The 26,269-nt window shown below is 25.5% G+C and overlaps 1 protein-coding gene across 1 annotated transcript; it reads right to left on the bottom strand.

Annotated features, from left to right (window-relative positions):
• Positions 1 to 13,517: 13,517 nt before the first annotated feature.
• Positions 13,518 to 25,336, bottom strand: LOC129972297 (plasmanylethanolamine desaturase-like). The gene is made up of 5 exons (XM_056086384.1): positions 25,073 to 25,336; positions 21,175 to 21,294; positions 19,335 to 19,426; positions 17,564 to 17,782; positions 13,518 to 14,281 (listed from the first exon to the last, which is right to left on the bottom strand). Exons 1-5 carry the CDS (start codon positions 25,257 to 25,259, stop codon positions 14,021 to 14,023), a joined length of 879 nt encoding a protein of 292 aa, XP_055942359.1. The 5' UTR covers positions 25,260 to 25,336; the 3' UTR covers positions 13,518 to 14,020.
• Positions 25,337 to 26,269: the final 933 nt, after the last annotated feature.

Here is a 26,269-nt window from a genome sequence, read left to right as displayed (position 1 = left end):
ATCATACTAGAGTTATGCGAATAATTACTGCCGTTGTATCTTTTCGAAAAATAAAATCCTAAAAGATAAATTAAAACTTCCAATGCCAATATGTAGCATATTTACAAAAGCCATTTTTACATTAAAAAACTACTGTACTCAACTGTGAATAGTATCAATAGACAAAGTATACCACTTGATGCGGATGTCATTATATCAGCGGAGAAATAGTCTCCAGCCAGAATGCGGCATTCTATACCAACAGAGACTTGCACCAATTTTATTATATTCAATGGTGGTATTTATCTTTGAATTTGGAAAACATTTTTTAAGAGCAGTGGTAGAACTCCACTGGTGCTTCTTGATTTGAAAGGGCACAGAAATATTCTATAATTTTAAATAGATGTGCAATTATTACTCAATGCCAGTTGATAGCATTAACTAAATTAAAAAGTTTTATTGTTACATTTAAAAAATGTTAATGAATTTCAAAAAATTGCTCAAAAAATATATGAAGCTTTCAGAAGTTTATTATTTAAAAAAATATATATTGGAGACAACAGTTACAAACTGATAACAAATTTTATTCTAAAGATGATTCTTTTCATCATAATCTATTTATTGATGAACTGCAATGTCCCTGTAATTAAGTTTTAGCTTCAGGACTGAGGCAACCCCACTTCAAAATTTAATTTACCAAATACCAGCCATGTATGTGTGTGTGCCTGCATCGAGGGTTAGTTGCCTTACTACTGGATTGGGATGAAGGTTTGGAGAAAGATTACTAACTAAAGTATTGTCAACATCATTACCACAATTCAAAGTTACTAGGTCCATATCACAACAGGATCACATATTTCAAAATGGTAATTTTTTATAATTTTATATATCTTTGATAAATCCACTGAATCATTCTATTCTTGAGACAGCAAAATACTTGAAGAAAATTTTCTTCTGCATTCCAGCAATTTTTTTAATGTAAGTGATGAGAAATGTAATTCATATGTAAATCATAAATGTAATAAAATGTAATTCATATCAATTACATTTTTGGTCAATTTCATTTGCAATTCAAAAATAGGTTCCAAACATATATATATATTTTTAAAAAAAACTTATATAAATTAATTTATGCTGGAAAATTCTTGGAATTTGATTTTTCTTACAATCTAAAATAGCGAGTCTTAAAATATTATTCATGGGGATTAGGATCTTTTTGTTTGGATTGAGTGAAGTGTCAAGCACAGTATTCAAAAGAATGAAAAGTAATTGTTGCAATGCTTCAATTCTAAACTTCCAAAATTACAGAAAATGATTTTAAATTACAAAGAGATTAGGATTACAGCTTTTTCAAATGCAGTAACTGAAACACAGTAATCTGAATATACAATACAATCTGTGCCCTTTCATAATCTTACAATATTAATGAAGAATCAATATGGTAGTCAGCAAAGATTGGTGCAAAGAATAAGCTTGTGCAAGACTCCATTTATAGATAGTAAAAAGGGGAAGAGAATATTCTGTCATTTCTACAGCATCACAGCTCATACACAATATATGACAAAATATTCTTTTTGTAGAAATTAGAAAGAATGCAACTTCAACTACAGAAAACATTCATGATATGTTAAATGTTGTGACAGAGAAAAAGCACTTTTCAGTAAGCATTAAATAGAGATACTTTGTTTTATTTGGAATTATTTTTTTCTTAGTCTAACTTTCATTTACTATCATTCATTACAAAATACATTCTCGTTTCTTTTTCAAGAATTTTAACAGCTAGTATTATATATCACAAATTAATAATGCATTTTATTTTCAAAAATAGCTAACTATCTCTTACAGATGCGCATCACAATATTATAATATGCTTTCTTACATTTCATACAAAGTCAGTCTTTGCAAAAATGGCATTATAAAAAGAACATACACACAATCACAAGACAGCAAAATTTCATGATTTCATATTTAGGTAAGTGAAATATGAAATGAAAATTATAATCTCAAATGGAAGACAAATTTTTAACTGAACCAAAAAAAGAAACATTACATTATGGATGTGTTGTGCTTAAACAACTTGAAAAGGAAGCATCTCATGTTGGAAGCGCACTAGAAAAGTTTTTGTTTTAATGGATTCTTAAACTTCAAAGTGAATTTTCAAAGATAATACAAATTCAGTCCCCTACAAGCTTTAAATATATATTTTACCTAATATCAATGATACTTTGACAATGAATCACTTTTTCTCTATGATTATATGGACTGGATTAATGAAGCATTTTAGCTAGATGTAAAAACAGTATAAGCAGGGATGCCATTTTAAATTGCTTTTGAAGTTCTTCCTGTATTAGTAAAATCTGGCAAAAAGACGCTCCCTAGCGCTTCGGTAAGAGATCTGAATACTTTGAATTTCATCACATAATATAAGCTTGCATTTGTTATTTTAAGAATAATGATGCTTCATTATCATTTAAACGACAAGACAAATCTCTAAGTATCTTACTTTTTCTTGATTTCAAAATCAAAGGCTGTAATAATTCTATACAAGGCTCATGAATTTTGAATAATTTTATTGCTTTCATTATATAATCAATGATTAATAAAAATAGATGAACTATATCGGCATATTGACAACACTATGAGATAAGATCCACAAAAGAAAAGAGAGAGGAGAGCTTATGCATGAGAGCCAAGTATTTGTAAAATGAAAAAATGCAATAATTCATATTAATTTTATATCATGGTAATTTTGAATAATAAATTTTTCAAACTAATTTTAGGAAAAATAATTACACTGCAACGCACAGAAATTGTCTTCTAATATTATTTAAAAAAATAATAAACACAAAAACTCATCTAAAGCAAAGAAATAATTCAAAAATGTTATCTCAGATTAGAAGCAAACAATATTAACATTCTGACCAAAATATCTAGATCGACTACAGTTACATTAAAATATAACGCTGTAGGATAATAAAATGCTTAAAAGGGAGGATAGCTGACCACAAAACACAGAATTTTCAATGAAATGCAAAATAATACATAATAAGGGAATAGATAGAAACATAATCTGGAGTTAGATTATTTATGTAAATTAAAATGTTTATTTAACCCACAAGAAGCCTCCCCCCATTACACATTCAGCAATTGATTAAACATAACCAATCCAAAAAACAATATTGGATTTACTTATTCAAAACCAATGTAATTAGAAATTTTTGCAACGAATTAAGCTTACAAATAACAAAATGTAAACACAATCATATCATGAAAACGCAAGTGCTGATAAATTAAAATAAGAGCAAACATAATGTTAAGATTTCTCGGGGAGAATTTCAGGGGTGTTTGTGGGACCCCAAAAAATCCCCGGAAACTTTTACGGACTTACTACCGACATTTTGCAGTTTCGAGAAGGGGGGGGGGAGAGAAATGAAAAATTACGATTATTAAGTATTGAATGACCTAATTATAAAAGTTCAATGAATTACTTTTTTTGCAAAATTAATAACCATTAATTTTGCAAAATTAAGACCTTTGAACCCAGGTCACGTGATCGCACATCTGGTCGAACGAAGTCTCTCCCTTTTTTTTCTGCCGCGCCTACTTGCCGAAAAGAATCCAGAAGAGAATGTCCGAGAACCGGGGGAATGAGTCATAACTCGCAATAAGGAAAGAACAAAAAAGAAGTTTTTCCCCCCTTTTCACGCATTATCACTGCCTTTGGAGAAAGAAAGGAAAAATTTTCACCACACACACTGACCTTGCGCTTTCTGCTTTCAAAGCAAACAAAATTACCCAGATGAAAATAAATAATTCATTATTATTCCTACTTCCTTTTGAACGACGATCCCCGGAATTTCCGGGTATCGAAGTTCAAAATCCCCGGAATTCCGGGGTTTCCCCGGAGCACAAACACCCCTGGAATTTTAAACAAGACTGCTAAAAAAAAAATATTAAAACAGAAATAAATTCCAGAAATGATGCAATGAGGTAGTTTAGAATAGTTGCAATCTAATATTTTTAGAGTGCTTGAACAGTTAATGAAGAAAATCATTTTTTTATGAAGATAAAATTTAGTTTAAGTAGAAAACATATGTGCTTACCATTGAGTAATGAAAAATGCCTAATGCAAAAAATAAGGAATTTATCAAAATTTTATTTCTCAAACATTTTAAAAAAATGATAACTAAATGAAAAGATCTTTAAAAAAAAAAGAGAGAAAATGCAACTAAGTTTTCCTTCTCTAAAACTGACATAAGAAAAACAATTTTAAAATGGCAAATAGAGAAAACAGAAACACATATCATGGCCAACTAACTCTACAGCAATACTTTAAAAGCAATATAATACAAAAGTTAAATTTACAGAGGTAAGCGGAAAACTTAGGAAACAAAACAAAAAAAGACTTCTAACAAAAACTAAATAAGAGACCTCAATCATAATGAATGACAGAATATCCAGTTTTGGTATTCATTATTTAAATCTAATATATATCATTTTCCCAATCTCTACAGCTGCCTTACTAGTAAAAAAAACAACCTTAAAATGAAGAGTCATGTCTGTTCATCTACAAATAAGATAAATTTCTTCACCAATAAATGAAAATGCTCGACATCAAAACTTTTTAAACTATGAATCATAAATGTAACTGAAGCTAAACAGGTGCCAAAAAAAAAAAAAAAAGGGAAAACTCTCAGTGATTTCAGATTCTTCAACAATTGCAAACTCCAAAATTTTATTTAAATATGTCATTTTCAAAACTAAGGTTTACTCTTGCATTTTTTCATTTAGTTTCACTTTTTAGGATTGCAGCAGAATTTTTTCCCTATAGTATATATAGCTTCAAGAAATCTCTTCTAAATAAAAATAGAGATAGCAAGATTTAAAAAATTCTTGTTCTATGCAAAAACATTATTCCAATTTAAAAACAAGTAAATCCTTAATTTTTTCCAATATAACAAAATGTGAATATTTTATGAAAAATGAATTGATTTATATTATAGAATTTTTATTACTTGAGCAGTTTTTGAGGGCAGTTGATATTCTTTTTAAAGTATTAGCTTTGTAACTTTCAGTATGCTCTTTTTGTTGCTTCTTTTTTAACAGCCAAGTGCTGTTTTAAAAGACCTTTAAAATCAAAAGTTTTTATTTATTTATTTTAGTTTCCTATAAGAAAGAAGTAATTTGAAATCCAAAAGTGTCACTCTATTGAGCAGTATATGTAAACTAATTTTAAAAAAACTTAGCTGACATAAGTTTTTTTTTTAAATTAGCTTGTGAAAATACCACAAATTTGTGGGAAGTTAAATGAAAATAGAATATGCTAAATTGAAATAGTTTTAATTATTGACATAAATAAATATTGCTGGAGTCAGATAAATGAAAATGTAAGGAAAGAAATTGAAGGCATATCTTTTAAAATAAATATCCTCTATATTATATATATTACATGATATACTATGTTTCAAAATAAAAACAGAAATTTTAAATTCAGCCATCCATTATGTTTTAATAAAACAAGTATTAAAAGGATTCTTAAAACCGAAAATAGTTACATTTATGTTTGAGATACTAGGCAGCTTCTCAGGTGATCAACATCCTCCAACTACTACATCAGATTACCTCATAACAAGTATCCTGCCCCTATTTAAGACCCCTATTGCTGTTCAATAGATCAACAAAATTCCTTGGTAAGATTTAGTGCATCAATTTTATAATCATTGATCTAACTTGATTTCACTTAAAGCTTATCTCTGATGCTATTTATAAGCCGATTTATTTAATTGTTTGTCAATTTATATTATTCATTAGCATCAAAATATTTCAAAGATACATCATAAAAATCCAGAAATTGGTGTTGCAGCAAAAGAAAAGTGTCATCACTGAAAAGTTTTCACTTTTTTTACCCCTCAGAAGTAATTAAAAAAAAATTAGCTTCATTAGCATCAAACTTAACAATGGCACACATTAACACCCGAGTCTAATAGACTTTGAATTTCCAGCAACTATAATCATATGAGGCCAGGATGCCATGTTTACCTGATCTGGATGTCCTATAAAAAAACAACAGCAAAAGAAGCTCTTCAATAATCAGCCTATCTTATGATAATGAAACTACAGATTTCATCTTTTGATTTATGATTTTTAATTAATACAGACCTGTTGTCAAGTAAAATGAAATATTAGACAGTGAAACACTAATGTATCACTATTATCACAGTAATAATCAAACAAGATTTTCCAACAAATCAAGGGAAAAAATAATGAGCAAAGCAACCCGAGAAAACTCAGGATAAGCACCTCAAATTTGCAATTTAAAAAATTCTTCATTCATTAACTTCAAGATAATTATAATCCATCTACACGGAAAAATTTCAATTGCTTTTTCATGAAATTTTGTGAGTAAAAGTAGATATATATTCACAAAATACTTTCATTTGAAAAAGAGAAATTATTTTTGTTGTCTATGATTAATGATGACTAATAAAATCACAGATAAAAGCCCTCAAAATACAATAAAATTTCTCTTTACGGATTAGGATTCTTCACAAAAAAGAAATGCTTGCCTTATAAAAAGCTTCCATTTCTATATCCTGTCTACTTTGATTTGAATCTCAAGGGGAAAAAAAAAAAAAAAAATAGTTTTTTAAAATCAGAATTAAGGACAGGTTAATAGATATTTCAAATGATTTACTTACAATACATTATATGCATACATACTTGCACCAAATTTTGATTTGTCTAAATTTCAAAAAAAAAAAAAAAAGTGTACAAAATAAGAAAATTGTTTAAAACAAAACTAAATTATATAATTCAGTATTAACACACACACACACACACACACACACACAAAAAAAAAAAAAAAAAAAACACTAACTGAAACATATACACTGTCTTTAGAAAATTAGAGTATTAAATTGTTTCATTTATTTCAAATTACTTATATTTTTAATTTGAAATTTCAAAATTCATAGAGCACGAATTTCAAAATAAAACTTACAATTTTAAATAATTGATTACTTGCTTGAGATTCCAATCCGTAAACACAAAGTTAAATATATAAATAATAAAGACTAATATTTTGGAACACAGAAAAGAGAATCCAATATATCAAAACAAACTACAACAATAATTAAGTAGCATAAACTGCAATAAAACACTGCCTTCAGGAAATTTCAAATTTTTTAACATTGTAGTAACCTGAATATGTAAATCAAGTCACAAAAGGAAATACTAGAAAAGCAGGTTTTCTTATAAACAAGAATTTCACTCCTACAACTTTTAATCAGAAAGTGGGAAAAATTCTAAAAATGCATATTTATAAATAAATTATACCAAAAGAAAAAAGACATGTTGTATCATAGTTTTATATTTATGAAAATAATTATTAAATTAAACAAGAAATAAAAGTAAAAATTTTATAATAGAAAAATATTAAATAAAGAAAAAAAAATCATTCTAACAAAATTTTGCATTTGTAAATCAGAATTTCTTTTGTTATAATAATAAAAAGGTGATTTTCAAAACAAATGCAAAAATAAAAATCTTTTTAACATGCGCAAAAACAGAAGATGCGAACTTCTTTGGGAATTGACAGCACCTCTCAAATACTAAAAAGTCAACAATGATAAAATCTACAGCATGACTTAATCTACCATAACAAACCAAATGGTAAACAATGAGTATTAAATTAGGAACAGCAATCTTTTTCTTTATAATTTTCATAAAAGAGTTTTTTTTTTTTTAAGAAATTCAATTAAAATATTGATGAAGAAAGAGTCAAAAAATAAAAGAAATGTAGCACAAAATATGATTGCTTTAAATCAATTATTCTTGATTTTTTAATATAATTTTCTTAAATTTTATTTAACAAGTGGATGTATAATATGTCTATAATTTTTAGGTTTTCATTTACAGGAAAGAAAAAAAAAGTACAATTTTTCAAACCAGAGCATTACATATTTGGTTTAGAATAAGACTGGGCCAGGATTAAGTTGAAACACATTTCTTCAACCCACTAGATATAGCCTCTGCTTAGCGCTTTTAAACTTTAATAATTGCTCATGGAGTAGTTCATAAAGAAAAACACTGAGGACAGTGACATACTAAAATATACGGAAGCAACTATCTCATATAATTTTTTATCTGCATTAAATTAAAAGTTGAAACCCTATCTGTTAAATTAATATTAGGTAAGTTCATAGATAGAAGGGTGCTTCCAAAGTGAGAAATAGTTACTTCCTTGAGACACACAAAAATTCTAAAGTTTAACATCAGACAGTGCATTAAAAAGCAAGCTCTTCACTAGTTCATATAATAATTTGCTTAGTATTAGCACAAAACAAGACACTTATTTGTTAATAGTTGAAGTATACATGGAATCTTTTTTTTTAAAAAAAGGCTTAGTTGTTACTTTGTTAAAATAAAATGTAAATGCTACAAGGCAGGCTCGAAAACCAATTTTCTAACATTATTCTATCAATACGATAATAAAGATAACACAGAAGGAAAGGAGAATACATAGAAATAAAATAAAATGCAAAATTCAGAAGCTTTCAAGAGATTTTTACTCTAAAAAAATGAAATTTGAGATTTATGCAAGATATATAAACATCACTTTAAAATAAAAGGAACAATATGTTTATCTGATTTAATTATACTTCCAATACTGATAGTTGAATTTAAGCATTTATTTATAAATTTATCTTTTAAAAAATTTCGGAGAATTGTTAATTTTACTATTTAAATCTCAAAAGGCAAACTTTTATGGCAAGATCCTGAGTTTGCAAGCAAAATCTTTTCTTAGAAAAGTACAAATGTATTCAAGGCCATTGACTATTCTAGCTGTATATGAGCATTAAAATATCAGGCACTAGAGTTAAGGAATACTAAACCTCATAATGTACAGTTTTCTTGTGCAAAACAGACAGTTATATTAAGAGTTTTGATTACATTATAATTTCTTAAAAAGTAATAAAAGCATTAAAATGTGAATTAAAATCCTTGCAGATTTTTAACTGCATAACTTCAACTTCTAAAACTTCAGCAAATGATGATTTTTTTAAAAAAAATTTACTATTCATACAAAAAAGTTAGTCAATATAATTCTACTCGCAAACATCAAAAAATATTTATAAAAGACAGTAAATCATACTCAAGATAATGATGTCTTAATATAAAACACAACTGTATCAAGTAGATGTAGTTATGCTTATGTAGACATCAATCCACTTTAGATTCACATTCACATGCTCTGTAAAAAAGTTTGTAGTTTGCTAGGCAAAAGTGAATCAGCTTAATCTGTAATAGTACAGATTATTTATAATGCAGTAATTAATTTTTGAAAAATGCAATATTACATTTTTTTTATCTGACTTTCTGTAAAAACAGCTATATATTAAAGGAAGTACTTTTTTTAAAAAAATCAAATACCACCTAAAAATTTTATCTTGTTTAATTTATTTGAGAGAGATTTATTTCAAAACTATTCATATTAAAGAACTAAAAAGCTTAAAAGCATTAAGCAAGCAAAATTATTTCAAATATATTCAAATCACATAAACCAATATTACCGTTTCTATTTTACTGCCTGTTTTGCTTATTCTCTAATAATTTAAATGTACCAATAATATTAAAGTCATCAATAGACTTAATAAAAGCTTTTGTTTTTAGTTTCATATTCACTTTTTCATACATGAAATACATGTATATATCGTCTATTTAGTAAAGTTAGACTTAGAAAGTGAAAAATCTTCATTAAAAAAAGAACAATTTTAAAAAATTATACGAGTAGCATCTTGAGAAAAGCTTGAAAAATATTAGAAAAGTTGAAAGCAATACCAGAAGCTTTCACTTACAACTGAAAATATTCGTATTAAGATACATCAGCAAAACTTTTAAAATTATAAATGTTCATGAAATAATTAATCAATAATCAATGATTGCTCAAATTAACAGTGCCAAGAAACCATATGTTCAATTTATAATTCACAACTTAGATAATTATAAGCAAACAATATAAATATTTCCATAATTATGGAAATTTACTATATAAAATACTTATTATTATACTTTGAAACAAAATTCTTTTCAAAATATCTTATTTACATTTGAATAAATTCAGGTTTACTTAAATGGTTGCAATGATATGGCAATAAGCCTTTCAGGCACAATCAATTTGAGCTGTCACTGACTATAGTATAGAAAGAGATGCAATACATAAAGAAACCCAACAAATTAAATTATTCATAACATATATTAAAATTAAATATATCTAACAATCAATAATGCATTTTCAAGTGTTTTTTTAAAGGAATTAAATATTCTTTTCCTTTTAAAAAATTAAATTTTTTAGAGAAAATTGTGACTTAATTTATAAATTTTTTGAAAAAAAAATATTTGTAAATACAACAGTATAATAAATTATGAAATCAGTGAAAGGAAATTCATTACAAGCATTATTATAATTAATTGGTATTGATTGCAATTCAATAGCAAATTAATTTTTCCCAAAGTAAAAACTTACAATGATTAAAATAAAACACACACACACACACATATATATATCACTGGCGTGACATAAATGAGAAAGATGTTTCACATGCACAACGAATTCTGTGCAACATTCATGCTTTATACTCTCATCAAAAATTGTAAAGAATAAAATTATAAATTATGTAATATATTAAATATATATAAATCACCAGTACCAATAAATTGTTTTAAGATAACAAATTCTACAACATATTTTATAAAAGATTTGTGGTATCAATATTATACTTTATTATACACTTAACAACTAAAAATTTTATATTTCGGATAAATCATCAAAAAATAATAATAATAAGAGCTTAGATTTACTCATAGATTTAAAATAGTTCAATATCTGAAACTAAGATTGAAACATCTGAAAATGTAACAAAAAAATTAAAAGCCTTCCGGGAACAAAAGATTTTTTTTTAAAATTTATTGTGCGTTCAATCACGAAAAATATTCTTATAATCAAATTCATTTAATAAAGAACTGTTCCTTAATGCACATTCACTCTGATCGCCAAATCTGTATGTAGTCATTTAGTCTTAAGCATTTCCATTAAGTGATAAGTTAATAATATAAAAAATAACATTTTATAGTATTAACTTACAACTAAACTTTAAAAATTTTAGCTTTTCACAGTTTTGAAAAACACAGGTGTATTTAAGATGTCTTAATATCAGAGTAGTTACATTTAGTAAAAATATGTATAACAAAATACTTAATTGCAATCTCAAAAAAATATGAATTGATATAAAAAAGAATTAATCACTCCAATTTATCTACAGACACAATTTAACTTTTTAAAAAATGTTATATTTTTAAGTTTCAAATGCAAGAAAAGTCAATCACATTTTCACAAACCTTATATATAAAGAAGACTGCTTTATTAGTCTCAAATTCAGAGAAACAACAAGTTAAAGCCACCTATAGCTTTAAAGTAAAAAGTATTCCATTTTCTCAAGCATTCCAAATCATTCTTGTCTCTGCTTTAATTATTATACTAATAATTTAAAGTAAGATCTGTAAAACTCACTTATTTCACCTTTATGCATTTTTTTGTAAACTGAAATTAAATAGCAGAATGCAAAACATAACTGCAAGAAATAATTACAATACATAATAATGCAACATTATTACAATAGCAGTACAAAATGTTTATAATGTAACAAACAATCATGAGATGGCAATAAGAAATTTTGACTAAATGTACAGAATGTTACTATTCTCCGTTTGGAAAGTAATTAAATTAAAGTTTTCAGACAATCATACCTTGGACTGTTCAGTGGAAAAATTATACATAAATAAAAAGTTCAATAAGGATGGTCCCAGTAATTATTGGTCTCACTTCCATTACTTTTGCAAGGAACAATATTTAGCCAAAACATATTAAAGAAGAGGTATCAAATGATTTGGAATGACATAGAGAAAAGCAGAAAACTGCTCAATTCAATAGGTGATTCAGATCAAGATTTTACTAGATAATATTACAAAAATTTTCAATATTTTGGAGCACTTGTTGGTAAATTTGATAGCTAAATAATCTTCAGAAAGAGAAAAATTTCTTTGTGGGTTTGCCAATAATACTAAGAATTTAAATAAATTTAATCCTATTGAGAACATTTAAAGAATATTAGCATGCAACTTTCACATTTAATCATTTCAACAATGCTAATTATAATAAATCTTTGTAGCCAAAGATAGTATTGAAAATCAATAAATCAAGAATGAAAAAAAGTAAAATCTTGAATAATAATAAAAAAAAAAAAAAAGAATTGCTTTAATTTATAATAATCATAAAAACAATCTTAATATTTGAAACAAAATAATTTTGATGTTGTTCAGCAAAAATTTCATTAATTGCAAGTTTTATTTCATAATTTGATAGCAAAAAAATATTTCATTTCCTTTAGTAAGTGTTTATTAAATATCATTTACAAACTAGCATTAGTATGTGTTGTGCATTGTAAAATTATATCACTTCTGATGTTAGATAATGATTTCTTTATGCAGCTAATTACTTTAATTTAGTATGTTTTTTTTTATTAAATTAACAATTTTAAACCCAAAGATTTTTTTCAATGATGCCAAAGCTCTATTTTTGCAATGAATTATAATATAAGTAAAACTAAAACAGGTCATAAACATTAAAATTCATTGCAAAAATGATAAATAATCCATCAGCATCTCAAGTGCCTAATGGATTTTTAGCTTACTGCTGGATAGGTTAAGAACTTCCTATCAAGCTCTAACCACAAGATTACATAAAACAAATAAAAAAAACAATTTAAAAAATCTATATAAACTTATGGTAATTTCATAAATAATTGTTTAATTTTATTATGTGTTTTGTATAATGTAATAATACTGAGATATTTATCTTAATTGAAAGCTAAACCTCCTTTTCTTAGCTGAAAAACAATATTAAGTTAACAAAATGATATCAACCGTAAAATTAATTTTAATTGTAATTGAAAATTATCTAAAAATTTAAATATTTCTCAAACTAATCAAAATATGATGACCAGTTTCCAAAATTTATATAAAACATACCTTGAAATTAAACATCTTAGAGCATATAAAGCCAAATTCTATTAGTACTTTCCATCAATTGCATGTGAATAATGACAGAGGAAGTATCTCATTTTCTAAATACAATCTACAATTAACATAATAAGGAAAAAAAAGTTTAAATCCTAAGTTTAAAGTTACGAGTTCCATACATTACTTAAAATCAGTGAAATAATATAAAACTTTTTTTTTTAAAAAAAAAAGATCTTTTAACATGGAATATATTAAAAATTTTATTCATTATTTTAAGTGTGCATTGAGATTAAAAGGAATTTGTTTCAATTTCAATTTTTTTTTTTTATAATTATTATAATTAAAGTAAAACAATTTTAGTTTTTTTATATTCGAATTACTGATAATTCTTAACAACCATTATAGATTTTGAAAATCTAATACACTTTAAACATTATTCATAATTTAAGGTTTTAAGAAAAGGAATAATCTTAGTTTTAATAGCAAATGTATATTCTAAAAGTTACTATTAAAATATATTGATTGCTTCATCTTTGAATGCATAACAATGGCAGTTATGACTCTTTTATGAAGGGCGGCCTATCCATGCATAATTTTTTAAAAATATTTGTCTATGATCATGAAATCAAGAAATTACATTTAGGGGTTTTAAAAAATAACAGTAAACAGTTCAAAGAAAAAGAAATGAAAAAGAATTTTTGATAAAACTGGGAGATACCAAATTATGATTTAAATAAATATTTTAATTTAAAAAAAGCATAATAAATATGAAAATTAATCTCAATTTTAAGAATCAGAAGTGAACTTGATTCAAGAACTAAATCAAAATTTAACATAAGAGAATCTCAAAGAAGGGGTAGGGAGCAAAAGGGAACCCTGTAAGTAATGTGAACCTGAGGTGAGTAGATGGCACGCCATTGATATATACGCATATATATACATATGAGTAAAAAAATAGGCACTGCTAGTCCTTCCGCTGGGCCCACTTGAGGTCATCTGTCCGGGGCTTGCAGCTGAAAAGGGTCTGAATGGCCCACTCCAAACAAGTCCAAAAACCCAGCTTTTCTAATGGATAGTTGAGCCAACCTGTGGTAATGCAGAAGTAGGTCTCATGAGGCGCCACATGGTGGATGCGATGATGCCGCCTGGGCAGGATGATGTGGAAATCTTGGAGGACGGTAACCCAATAAGGGATGCCAAAATATGTGTGAGACCATTTATGAATCTGGAATAAAATACATCACAGTAAATAATCATTTTCATATTACTTAAAACAGCATTACTTACTTTTGCCACAACGGTTGCTATTATGTGCATATAATATTATATATGATTAATTTATGTATTTATGTATGATTAATTGATATGCTGCAATGAAATGAGTGTCATCATTTTATCAATGCAAATGGAATTTTTAAGGATATCTTTGTAATATCATTCTTAACACTATAAGAACACATAAATTAAATAATAGTAAATAAAGAATATTTAAAAAATACATTTGGAAAAAAAAATTCCCCTAAAAGTATTTCTTTATTAAAGTAAAACAAGATTAGAAAATTATTTAACGAGAACATCTTAAAATATTATTCTTTTGTTTATCTACAACACTGCATTTAAACTTAAACCTTTTAATTGGTTAATGATTTGCTTTTCAAAATACTTCTTTTCTATAAATCTAAGTGTATTTTTTAAAGAACAAAAAAATGTTTACAAACAGAATTTTCTTACACTTTTTTTTCATCAACAATACCTTTTCCTTTAAAAAAAATCATTTTTTTTTTCTATTGTGAAAAAAATACCATTATAAACGTTAAAAAAAAACTAACAAGAAAATTAAACACTTATTATAATTAAAAGATCATTAAAAAATATCATCTAGAAGTTATGAAATTTTGTCAAAACTTTTCAAAAGTATTTTTAAGCAAAAAGAAAAAAAGACTTATTGTAACTTTCACGAATCAAAAGTTTTTCAGTATGACTTTAATCTTTAGTCATAACAATGACTTGATGTGATGTTAGTCTACTAGTACTTTCAAATATTGATGCAAATCATCTTAAAGATATTGACTATAACAACTATTCAATTGCAAAAACTACCAGTCAATATGACCTAATTTGGAATAAAAACAATTAAATTGAGAAATCAGTCAATTTTTTTTATGTTCCTGATTTTATTTTTTCTTATTTAATATAAATTTTGTAAGACTATAAAGCCATTAAAATTCTTGTAAAATAGTTTAAGCAGAAGCATTATAAAAACAGAAAACAAGATAGTTCACTCAACAACAGCCATTCAGAAAATGAAATTCATAACAAAGTTGAAAGAAAAATTTAAATGCATTAATATGTTTAAATACAATTCACTACTCTTTCTTCAATAATTTTAAATCAGATGGTGACAAATTTAAACACACAGTGGGTGTATGTAATGCAAATTATGAGGTCCTTCAATTAATAATATCAATTTAGTTCATGTTTCATCAATTTTTTTTACTAAATCATGTTAATTTATCTGTTTTATTTATAACTTTTATTTATTTTAGTAACTTTTTAAATTATATATTTCTTTATTTATTTTAATATATATGTCATTTATGAAAAAAAAATAAAGAAATTAAAAAGAAATAAAATTGTTGAAAAATTAAAAATTATTAATAATGATTTTATTATTTACAAATAAAAAGATTTAAAATCATAATAGGAAATAAAGGAAAAATAAAATTCAAATAAATAAAATTATCATTTTACAAGACATGTCAAGTATCAAATTGTATAAAAAGTTAAATTAATATTTAATAAGTAATGAAGTCTGTAAATTCAATACTATTTAGATTCATTTTATATACATTCATTTAATATCTCATATAACTATGCATTCAATTAATTTAATAAGCTGTATAGTCAGCCTAATCGTAAGCTACCACTGAATTACATCAACAGTGATACAAGAAGGCATTAGTCAATGCATTTCTTAGCTCTATAAATAATTCAAAATACTTTATCAATACAATCACTACAGAAATTCCTAAGTAAAGAATAGATAGAATATTTATAAAAAGAAAATGTTGAGCTTTTCAAAGGACACACAAAACTGAAGATATGTTAACATATATAAGAACAATGACTATTCAAATTGCAATATTATATTTATTTGAAAGTAGTATACTGTTATATGTATGCTTTATGAGTGTCTTTTATGAATTCCTTGTAAAATTTGTAAATCAAATGTAATTTCTTGTCAAATACACTAAAACAGAAAAACTTTTTAAATAAAATATCACTTCTTTAAATATTATATATGCTTAATTTACAATGATAAAAGAAACTAATTTTCTAAGTAAAGAGCTTCATTTAAAAATACTTATTAAATCTTTGTTTTAATTTAAAATGAATTTAGACAAGTTAGAAGTAGTATGCTGACATGATAAAATTTTTCCCCACATTCACAACATCAAGGAAAGAAATATAAGCTTCTATTCATGAGATGATGACAGATTCTACAAAATCTTTCCATCAACAAATTCTGTCTTTCACCAAAATCTCTGATAAAAGGATAAAGAACAATTTGCTTAAAATAATTTTAATCTACCGCTGCTCATAAGATAACACAAACTTGACGGCTATTCACTGAAGTTATGTAATCAAGTTCTGGGTATTTTTAAGTGCTTCAAGTGGGGCAGATAAGGAATTTGATAACACAGATGCTTAAAACAGTAACATAAATACAAAAGCAAATATATTATCGGATAAAAAAAATCTTTAAAAAGTGAGCAAGAATCATATTGTTTCAACATTTTTAGTATTTGATTTCACTAATAAGACCCTAAGAAGAATGCTTTTATAAATAAATTTTTCATCTGTCACTATTTTATTCAGTAGTAAAGGCTGAATTAAAAATAAAATAGAATAGAAACTTTCAGATTCTTGTGACATAGATGCCACATATTTATGTCACATTTTATTAAAGAATATTTCATCTGCTCTCTTAAAATTTTTATATTAAGCATTGGAAAACTTATATATTTAAAAATCCTTTAATGTTTTACATATCATTGATATATTGCTGAAAATGACGAAGTAAAAAGAAAAGGGGAGGTAGCAATGTATTCTTGAAGTTTCAAAATGGCTCCTCTGTGAAACAGAAAATCATATACTGCAATGTATCATAAGCATACAATGTATACTGCACATAATATTGATATAAACAATTTATATGTATTGTAGAGATAATACATTAAATTGTTTAAAATATCAACCAATTTTTTTATTTTCTTTAAAACTTTAATTCCTTTAGCAGTTTACCAATGATATAAATCCTATGAATTTCTAATAATAAAATTAATTCTTCTAGCAAAAACAACCAAATACTAAATTACAGAATTCCTAAAAATATAAATGCATTGTAATGTAAATATTTAAATTTCATAACAAAAAAAAATGTGCAGTCCAAGCAATATATTACCTTACACCAAATACACAAATAAATAAAAATATAACTAATTACCTGATTTGTCATGGCAATGAATAAACCAAGTAGGAAGACGAAGCAATTCCAATGATAAATACGAAATATTTTCTCCGCAGGATAGCTGAAGAATTGATAGGCCATATATGCTAAGAATGGAATGGGCACCATGAAATTATCACCATTTGTTTCAATAAAATCATGCCTTGTGATGGCTGTGGGATCAATATGATGTTCACGAAAAGGACGAATAAAAGCCTAAGATGAAAAAACAAAAATAAATTTCAAATCTTTCATAATAACATTCTAAACAATAATCTGGAAATTTTTCACAATTATCTGGGAGTATTAAGTCAGTTGTATAGTTTCTTTATAACCAAAATTCCCCTTTATCAAAAAATATATATATATATATATATACAATAATAAATTATTTGAATTTTTCATTCTAAAACTGAAACATGAAAAAAATATTCATAGTTTAAAATTTATCTATTGTGAAAAAAAACTTGATAAATCCACAATTGAGAGAAGAGATTAAATTTTGAAAAACAGAATTCAAATGAAGAATAAAAATAATTTTATATAAAATCAATTTCGGATTGCTGAATGCTTTACCTCCTTACTAAATATTAATAAATATTTATGTAAAATCTTCTTTATGTTTTCTTCTGATCTATCCATGATTTTTCTAGCTTCTTAGATTATTTAAAAAATATGGGAAATTACTTTGAAGCAAAAATCCAATAACATTTCAAACAAACATAGTATTAATATGCTATATAAACTTATACATATATTGTCCAAAAATTTTATTTGCAAAGAAAAATGAAATAAATTTTTTGACTCATTAAAAAATCATTTATGATAGATTAGATTATTAAGTAACTTATCTGGTTCTCTTATTTGACATTAAGAGATAGAGAATCCATTTGACTGAATGCAAATAGACCAAAAGAAGTTTTTTTTTATGCATAAAACAGTTAAAAATTAAATGAACATATTCTTTAAAATATGACATTTCTTTTATTCACATTTTCCTGTTACAAAATAAAGTGTGGTACTTTTAGATTCTGATCAAAAGAAATATAAAAGTTGATGTGAAATATTATTTCTCAGTAAGTATAGAAGTTGTTAAACGTGTGCAATTAAGCCAAATACACCAGCTGCTTCAGTGCAGCTTTTTCTGTATCAGGATCTTGCGCCAGAAATCTAAATCCAAATACAAAGCCAAATACACCAATTTCAATTGTAAAACAAAAACTCTTTTTTCATGCATGGTATTGAAGTGGATGCAACATCTATATACTGACAAGCTAATGAGAATGTAGGAATTAACAAAGTTTTAGCATAATATCAGTTTTCAATCAATACAATAATGGTTAAAACTTGAGAAATCTTGTCAAATACATCGACTGCTATATTGGTAAAAAATAGAAGAAAGAAAAATATATTTTTAAAAAATCATATATAGTTGCAATGTGCATATTTTGTTAAAAAAAATACAAAATGTTTTTTTTTTCAATTAATGAAAAAAATACACATTAAAAAACAAATGGAAAAGTAATAATTTGAATATGGATTTCATTTGCCTGAAAGAATATACTAAGAAAAAGAAGAATATACAATTAAATACAACAGAAAAAGGAAAACATTTTTATTAGTAGCATATTTTGTTATGATTATTAAACATGATTACTTGATTAAATTTTGAAAATCTTAAAACAACAGGTTATTATTGTAAATAGACATAAGTAAACTTTAAAACGACAGAAATTTAGAAAAACAGTGAAAAATAAAATCAACCTACTTTTCCAACGATGGGGAGATCTACAGATCCCCAAGTATCAGCACCCCAATGAACTAAACCACTCAGAAAATCTGCTAATATCACACCACATACTGAAAAAAAGTGAAGATTCAAATATAGAAACATTAATAAAAAATTTTAAAAAATATTATGATGATCAAATAAATCTAAAAATAGAAAGCAATAATTAAACATTTTCAATATAAGAAAAAACATCATACTATTCTCTTCTACCAAAATATGCATGCAACATGGTTTGAAGAAGCATTGAAATAATGGATTTAATAGAGTTGATATTAAAAAAGTCACTAGACTGAATAAGCAACTATAAAAGATTTTTTTTTGAAAGGTGAAATACACAGAAGTCTTAATGATTGTTAAATAGAAAAATTTAAACCCTTCTTAATAATTCCTAAATACTTTATTCGAGGACTTTTTCAGTTTAATTAGAAAACTTATGTCACATGACATATAATCTTACATCAAGTTATTCAATACAGTAAATGCAATATGTAAAAAAAAACTATTATGCAATTTAATTTACAGAATGATATGTTCAAGAAGAGAATGGAGAATCTTGCAGAAGTGAAAAGTTTTTTTGGTATGGTTCCAAAGACTAATTTGGATGAACAATATAAGAGGGATAAAAAAAAAAAAAAAATCTGAGGAGTTACAACTATGAGCAAAGTAATTAATCAAAGGAGCTAATTCAGGAAAGATTATTTTCAAGACAGGAATGACAGAACATGTGCCTGCTAATGTGGAATGTGGAAAATTGATGCCTATTTTTCCTCTCTCAACCCTCCCTGCCAATAGAAATCTCATACGATTCAAAATTTACTTTGGCTCATTAACTGTAAATGATTAACAAGAATACAGCTAATAAAAATGCTTTTTTTTTTAACTAAGTTTTATTTATATGTAAAAAGTAAAAATTTTCATTAATTGTTATGTATTTTAATTTTTAATTTTCAACTTATTATTAGAAATGTTATAGTATTTTAAATCAATTTTTTTTTCTAAAATCCACAATCAGATGATTTTTTTTATATTAAATGGATTAATTCAATAATTGTCAGTTCAATTTTGAAAGCATAAAAATTTATTATTAAAAAAAAAGGATAGAAAATTTAAAAATTTCAGCAAACCAAGAAGAAATAGGAAAACTGATTTTAAAATTCCATCTTTACAAACATGAAACATGTCAACTTAAATAAAGGCATATAAAAAAAGTCCCCTCAAGTCTTCGAACATTTTTCTAAATGCTAAATTATATCTGTATTTGAGCTTGAGGAAAATAATTAGATATCTTTCAAGAGTAAATTACTAGTTAAAGACCATAATTTTGTGCACTTATAATGCAATAATTATCATTAATGAATAATAATTAATAAAATATTATGATGAGCCTCCCAGAAATGGAATTTGATAATCCTACAGTAAAAATTTTAACAAGATTTTTTAAATCCAGCATACAGGTTTGTAGTCCATAAACTACAAGAGGAATGACTTTTTAAACTTTTAAACTTTCGATGGAAAATACATTTTTATTTTGGAGTTAATAGCTTACACATTCACCAAAAGTCTTATTTACTATTAACAGTTGTACTACAGTATTTTAAACATAGATGTAGTAAGTAGATGTTTTCCACATAGATGTAAAATATATAAATATCAAACCATCTACCATATTAAATTTGAAACAAATAAATGAAATCCAATAACTTCTTGAGTTTGCAATGGATATATAAATATCACAGTTCAATGAGGCCACTAAATGTAAAGCCACATTGTGGAAAGGAAATTAAAATATCTATGAAGAGTTTGTCCATATACTTACAGGCAGCTATAAGAATAGAGCTCCACTGACTAGGCTGAAAAAAGTAAATTAAATGGACAAAGTTGATTGCCATCAAAGCAAGGCACAGAAGCACTGAAATTATTTCCTGAATTCTTTTACCTGTGAATAATAAATAATAATCTTATATGCATTATTTTTATTTATATATATAAAAAAAGAAAGATAACACTTAGGTAATGGTTAATTCAGCTGATTTAATCCTTTAGTGATAACTTAAAAAAAAAAAAAAAATATGGCCTTAATTATTTCCTGAATTATAAAAACTAAATCATTTAATATCTGAACTCTAAAAAATAATAATGTACTATATGAATGGTCAACCAGAAAGAAGCATAGGAAAGAATTGCCATTAGTTTAATAAAACAAGATGTTAATAGCTTAAAATGAAGTTTCAATTAAATTTTACATCTAATGAAAAATAATGAGAAAACACAGGAAAAGAATGAAGAATTTCATTTTTGAAAACAATTTATCTACTATTTGTTTCTAATAAAAGATTATTAATACAAATAAATTTTTACTTTCAAAATATATTTTTAAACAAGAAAACAATTTTATTTCTTTTAAAGAAATTTATTAAATATTAGTCAGGATATTACTACAATTAATAATTAAAATTAATTCATTTTAATTAATTTCAAGAACATTTATTCAAGAATTTAATTTCAAGAAAAATATTACAATAGAATAATTTTTTAAAAAAGAAAATGTCGGATTAAATCAAAGATTACAAACTCGATTAGCTAAATCTAGTTACATTTCACATAATATGAAATCATCAATATTCAATCCTTTTGGTGCTGAATGATATATTATTGCATATGCAATGGTGTCATACTTTTCAACAGATATTGAAGTAGCATTAATTTATTCTCTCTTTAATTCGAAACATGTTCCTTTTTTAAAACTTTTGTAAACATCATTCTTATTTTGTTTTTATAAATCTTTCCAAAACCTAGGAAAAATATCAAATTGGTTTTCAGCATTCTTTGCATAGATACAATATTATAGATATACACAATATACCAAATAAAACAGACATTAGCTGAAACAAACAGTAACTAAATTTATCTTAAAAATTATTTCCAATTGAAATTGATATGTAAATATTCATCAATATTCTATGAGCATTTTAAGAATAAAAAATATATATGTAAATACTTTCATAACTCAAGTGTATACACATTTATTTAGTTAAAACATTATTAAAAATAACATTTCTAAGATTAGAATTTGAAGATGGATGATGGAAGAAACTTGATGCATATACAATAGATTTCAGATGAATATTTTAGTAAATTATATACTGTAAATAGGAAAGAAGAATAAATTTTGTCTGAAATTAAATTTTGAAATGGGAAATTATACAAAATAAGAGAATTTTAGTTTTTATTGCTAAAAATTCCTGATCTCTTTGTTGCAAATTAAGTCAAATAAAAGTTCAGCATCAGAAATGAATGCAAAGAAAACTTAATACCCTCTATAAGCAAGGAATATTATGGCATTGTTAGTTCAGTTTTCATATCAATAATGATTTAATATCTAAATTTTAAAATATAACCACTATTTTTAGATTCATTATTATTAATAATACAACTTCCATTTAATATAGTATTGATAATTCCAGCAAGAAGAATGAAAAGTTTAAACAACAAGGCTTCCCATAGTTATCAATCAAGCACATATTTTTTTAATTACATTATTATTTTGAAATAATACAAAAGTATTTAAAATTTAAAATGTTGCATTTGCTCAGCTAATTCAAAAAAAAATATTATAATAAATGCATTAAGATATTACAAATTCAATATTAATATTTTATGTATTTAATGGCAATAATTAGTTTGATAACAAATTAAGAAAAGAAAGAATGCCAAGTCCTATATATAAAACTTTTTGATTCGCTTCGAATTTCTTTTTGTTATTACTATCTAAAACATTCCCTTTCATTATAAATTCCTTTTAAACCATCAAATCAATTACTTAAAATTAAATACTTTACATCAAAGCAGTGATGTCCTTTTAAACTGCACTATTGTCAGTAATTAATGGATGCCTTTTTACATCCCTACTATAATAATTATTATTAGATTTTAAAGCAAAGTTAATGAATTTGAAAACTAATACGATAATAAAGAAAAAAATAAAATCCAGATGGTTTAGAATGCTGTTCAGAAAATACCACCTTCAAAATCATAAATATATACAGAAAACCACTGTCCTAAGTTTCACAGCTCTTAGAAAATCTAAAATCTGATATTAGATAAAAAATTTTAATATAATTTAATAAAAAAATTTTAATATAATTTAATAAATATATGAGCTATATATATTGAAACAAGCATTTTCACAGATTTTAAATATGCCATAAGTTATTCATGCCTAAAAAGTTTTTATTGTAATAATTAAATACTTCAATAAGCAAGATGGAAAAATAAGAAAAGTATCATTCCATTGATGAGGCAGCAACGAATATGGAACTTGAATATTGACACTATTCTATCAGAAGAAATATTCATCACAAAGTTAGTAGCAAGAATCGTAAGATCCAATAGATCTTAGACTGCAATCTCACAAACAGAAAATTATCATAGAAGATAATAGTAGTTTCCGCACATACATAACTCAAATGGGTTATGAATAATAAGTTCTACTTTTGTGAAAGCAAAAATTTTCATATCTCTTTAAAAAATTCCATCTTTTATTTCATACATTATCCATTAATTGGTAGAAGAGTGTAGTGTGATAAGCATAGTATGTCATTATAGCGCAAGAGTTTTATACAATTTTGACAAACATCAAAATCTATTTTTTTCTTAACTACATAATAAACTATTAATATAAATATTTCCTAATTAACAGATTAATTTTAAAACATATTTTAACCTTCAAGCGAAAATATTTCCTAAATAACAGATTAATTTTAAAATATATTTTAACCTTCAATCAAAAATATTTTTTAATTATTTAAATCTAATGACATATACATATATTATAAAGAACTCATAAATACATTAGAATTTCATATGAGCAGCAATAGTTATTGTAATTACATTTTTAGATTAAAAACTAACTTTTTTTTTATCAGTGTGCGTTTCCATTTTAATTTTATCAAAAAAAAAATCTTTTCAGTTTAAAAAAAAAAAAAATTAAGCCACATACATTATTTCAGAAGTCATCACTTGAATGTAAATAATATGAGATATATGGCAACACAAGCAGAATATTTACTAAATGTCAAAAAATAAATTACCATATACTAAAAACAAATGAGTTGTGAATGAAGAATGTAAATTATAAATATGAAGAAAATCAAGAAATTTAGCAAAATGTCATCAATATGAAATTAAAGACTTCAATGCCTGCATAATATATCTGATAGCTAATAGTGATATAGTGAGAAGATTTTGTAAAATATAAATATTCCAAAGAATTCATTATTTTCATAAAACTGTTTTTCTTACATATAACTGATACAAATCATATGTATGTATATGAGATGGTGCGAACCAAAAACAATTACGTTAACATGTTATTAAAGTCAAGGAATATTGAAATAGAACACTAATATTTTGCAAATGAATCATCGATTTATACAAAACATTTGAATGAAAAAAAAAAGTTTATACAAATTTAATTTCGTTTATCAGATTTAAATGTAAACAACTTTCTTAAACATTTTTTTTTACAACGCCATGAAACTTAGGTATCTGATATGGGATATTTTGTTACACTTTGTCCATGAGATCACTGAACTGTGGAAAGACGAGGCGAATAAACAGTGACACAGGCTAAAAAAGGCAATGAAATACAATACAGATTTATTGTAAGTGGGAATTGATTCTGGTAACTGAGCATAACAGAATATTTATTGTACCTCTTGTGTATAAGCTTGCCAGTTCTTTAGCACCAGCATGATTAGGGCCCCAGCGTGGTTTCGTGAAATCCTCCTGTTTAAAATCCTCTTTTATCACATCTGAATTACAGTTCGGATCATCCTCTGGCATAGAATCCTCGAATATCTGTTTTTCAGTTTTCACAGGAGATAATAAACAAGAAGACATTTTCACGGCACGCCTATAACGCCCTTAGGGTTAGGGTATCAGCTGAGTGCCGAATCCGTCTTCAATTGACAGTGTAAGTTCACGGCATATAGATGAATGAATAAATAAAAATAGTAAAAAAAATATGCATTCTGATTCGATGAAAATAGAATCGCCATCTTAATCGATTGTCAAAATTACGATTAATTAAAAAAGAATTCTAACAAATTGCTTTCCTTTTTATTGCAGCAATTCGAAAAATATTATTATGTGAGTGGGCTATTTTTTGAATTTGGGGAAAATAAGAGTACCAAAATAATTTTCTGAGCTCGACAGAAATTAGATTACTTTCACTGCAGTGACGTAATGGTGCAAAATTATAATATTAATTTTTTTATCTTTTCTTATTCCATTCGCTGACTCTTGCCGTAATATAAAAAGTATATCAAAATATTATCGATAAGTTCCTTCCTCTTTGCTTAAGCTAAACGAGTCGATTATTAGGGAAAAGAAATTACATGCGAGCTCCCCGTCTCCTCTTTTATTTATGGAGTTGATGGCTCCTCACATAAATCGTGACCTCCGAGAATCTTGCACAAACTCTACACAATATAAGTACCCACTATGGTTGAAAATTTATTTCTATCTATATCTGAAAAGCCTTCATTCTGGGTTCAGACATTAGAAACTGGCATTTGCCCCTCATTAGAATTCAGGAAATAGTTGGATTTCGACCTCAGACAATAAAGTGCATTTGCTGAGAGAAAACAAAGTACAGAATGGTGAGTACATAGTGGCAGATAAATAAAGACTATATTGAAATCTCCTTACTCATCAAAATAGCTTACTTATCAAATTAGTTTCACATTTTTTTTCTTTTTAAAATAAATGATAAGATGAAGGTTCTAACCAATTCTACTCCGATTACATTTCAAGAAATGGTTTATGGGGCTTTTGATTAATGAAAAAAATATAAAAGCACAATTCTGTACTAAATACAAAATTTATATTGCGTGAAATATATGAATAAA

This window comes from Argiope bruennichi, chromosome 6 (assembly GCF_947563725.1).
Source record: "Argiope bruennichi chromosome 6, qqArgBrue1.1, whole genome shotgun sequence".
Taxonomy (NCBI): domain Eukaryota; kingdom Metazoa; phylum Arthropoda; class Arachnida; order Araneae; family Araneidae; genus Argiope; species Argiope bruennichi.
Note: the sequence above shows the minus strand (reverse complement) of the source record. Positions and strands in the feature narration are given on the sequence as shown.

What these genes read in the sequence shown, in the direction of transcription:
- LOC129972297 (XM_056086384.1), bottom strand. Translation starts at nt 25,259, where the DNA reads ATGTCTTCTTGTTTATTATCTCCTGTGAAAACTGAAAAACAGATATTC. An exon ending in CTCTATTCTTATAGCTGCCT is followed by an intron (nt 19,427 to 21,174) that starts GTAAGTATATGG and finishes ACTTTTTTTCAG; the next exon opens with TATGTGGTGTGATATTAGCA. An exon ending in TCATTGCCATGACAAATCAG is followed by an intron (nt 14,282 to 17,563) that starts GTAATTAGTTAT and finishes ATTTTATTCCAG; the next exon opens with ATTCATAAATGGTCTCACAC.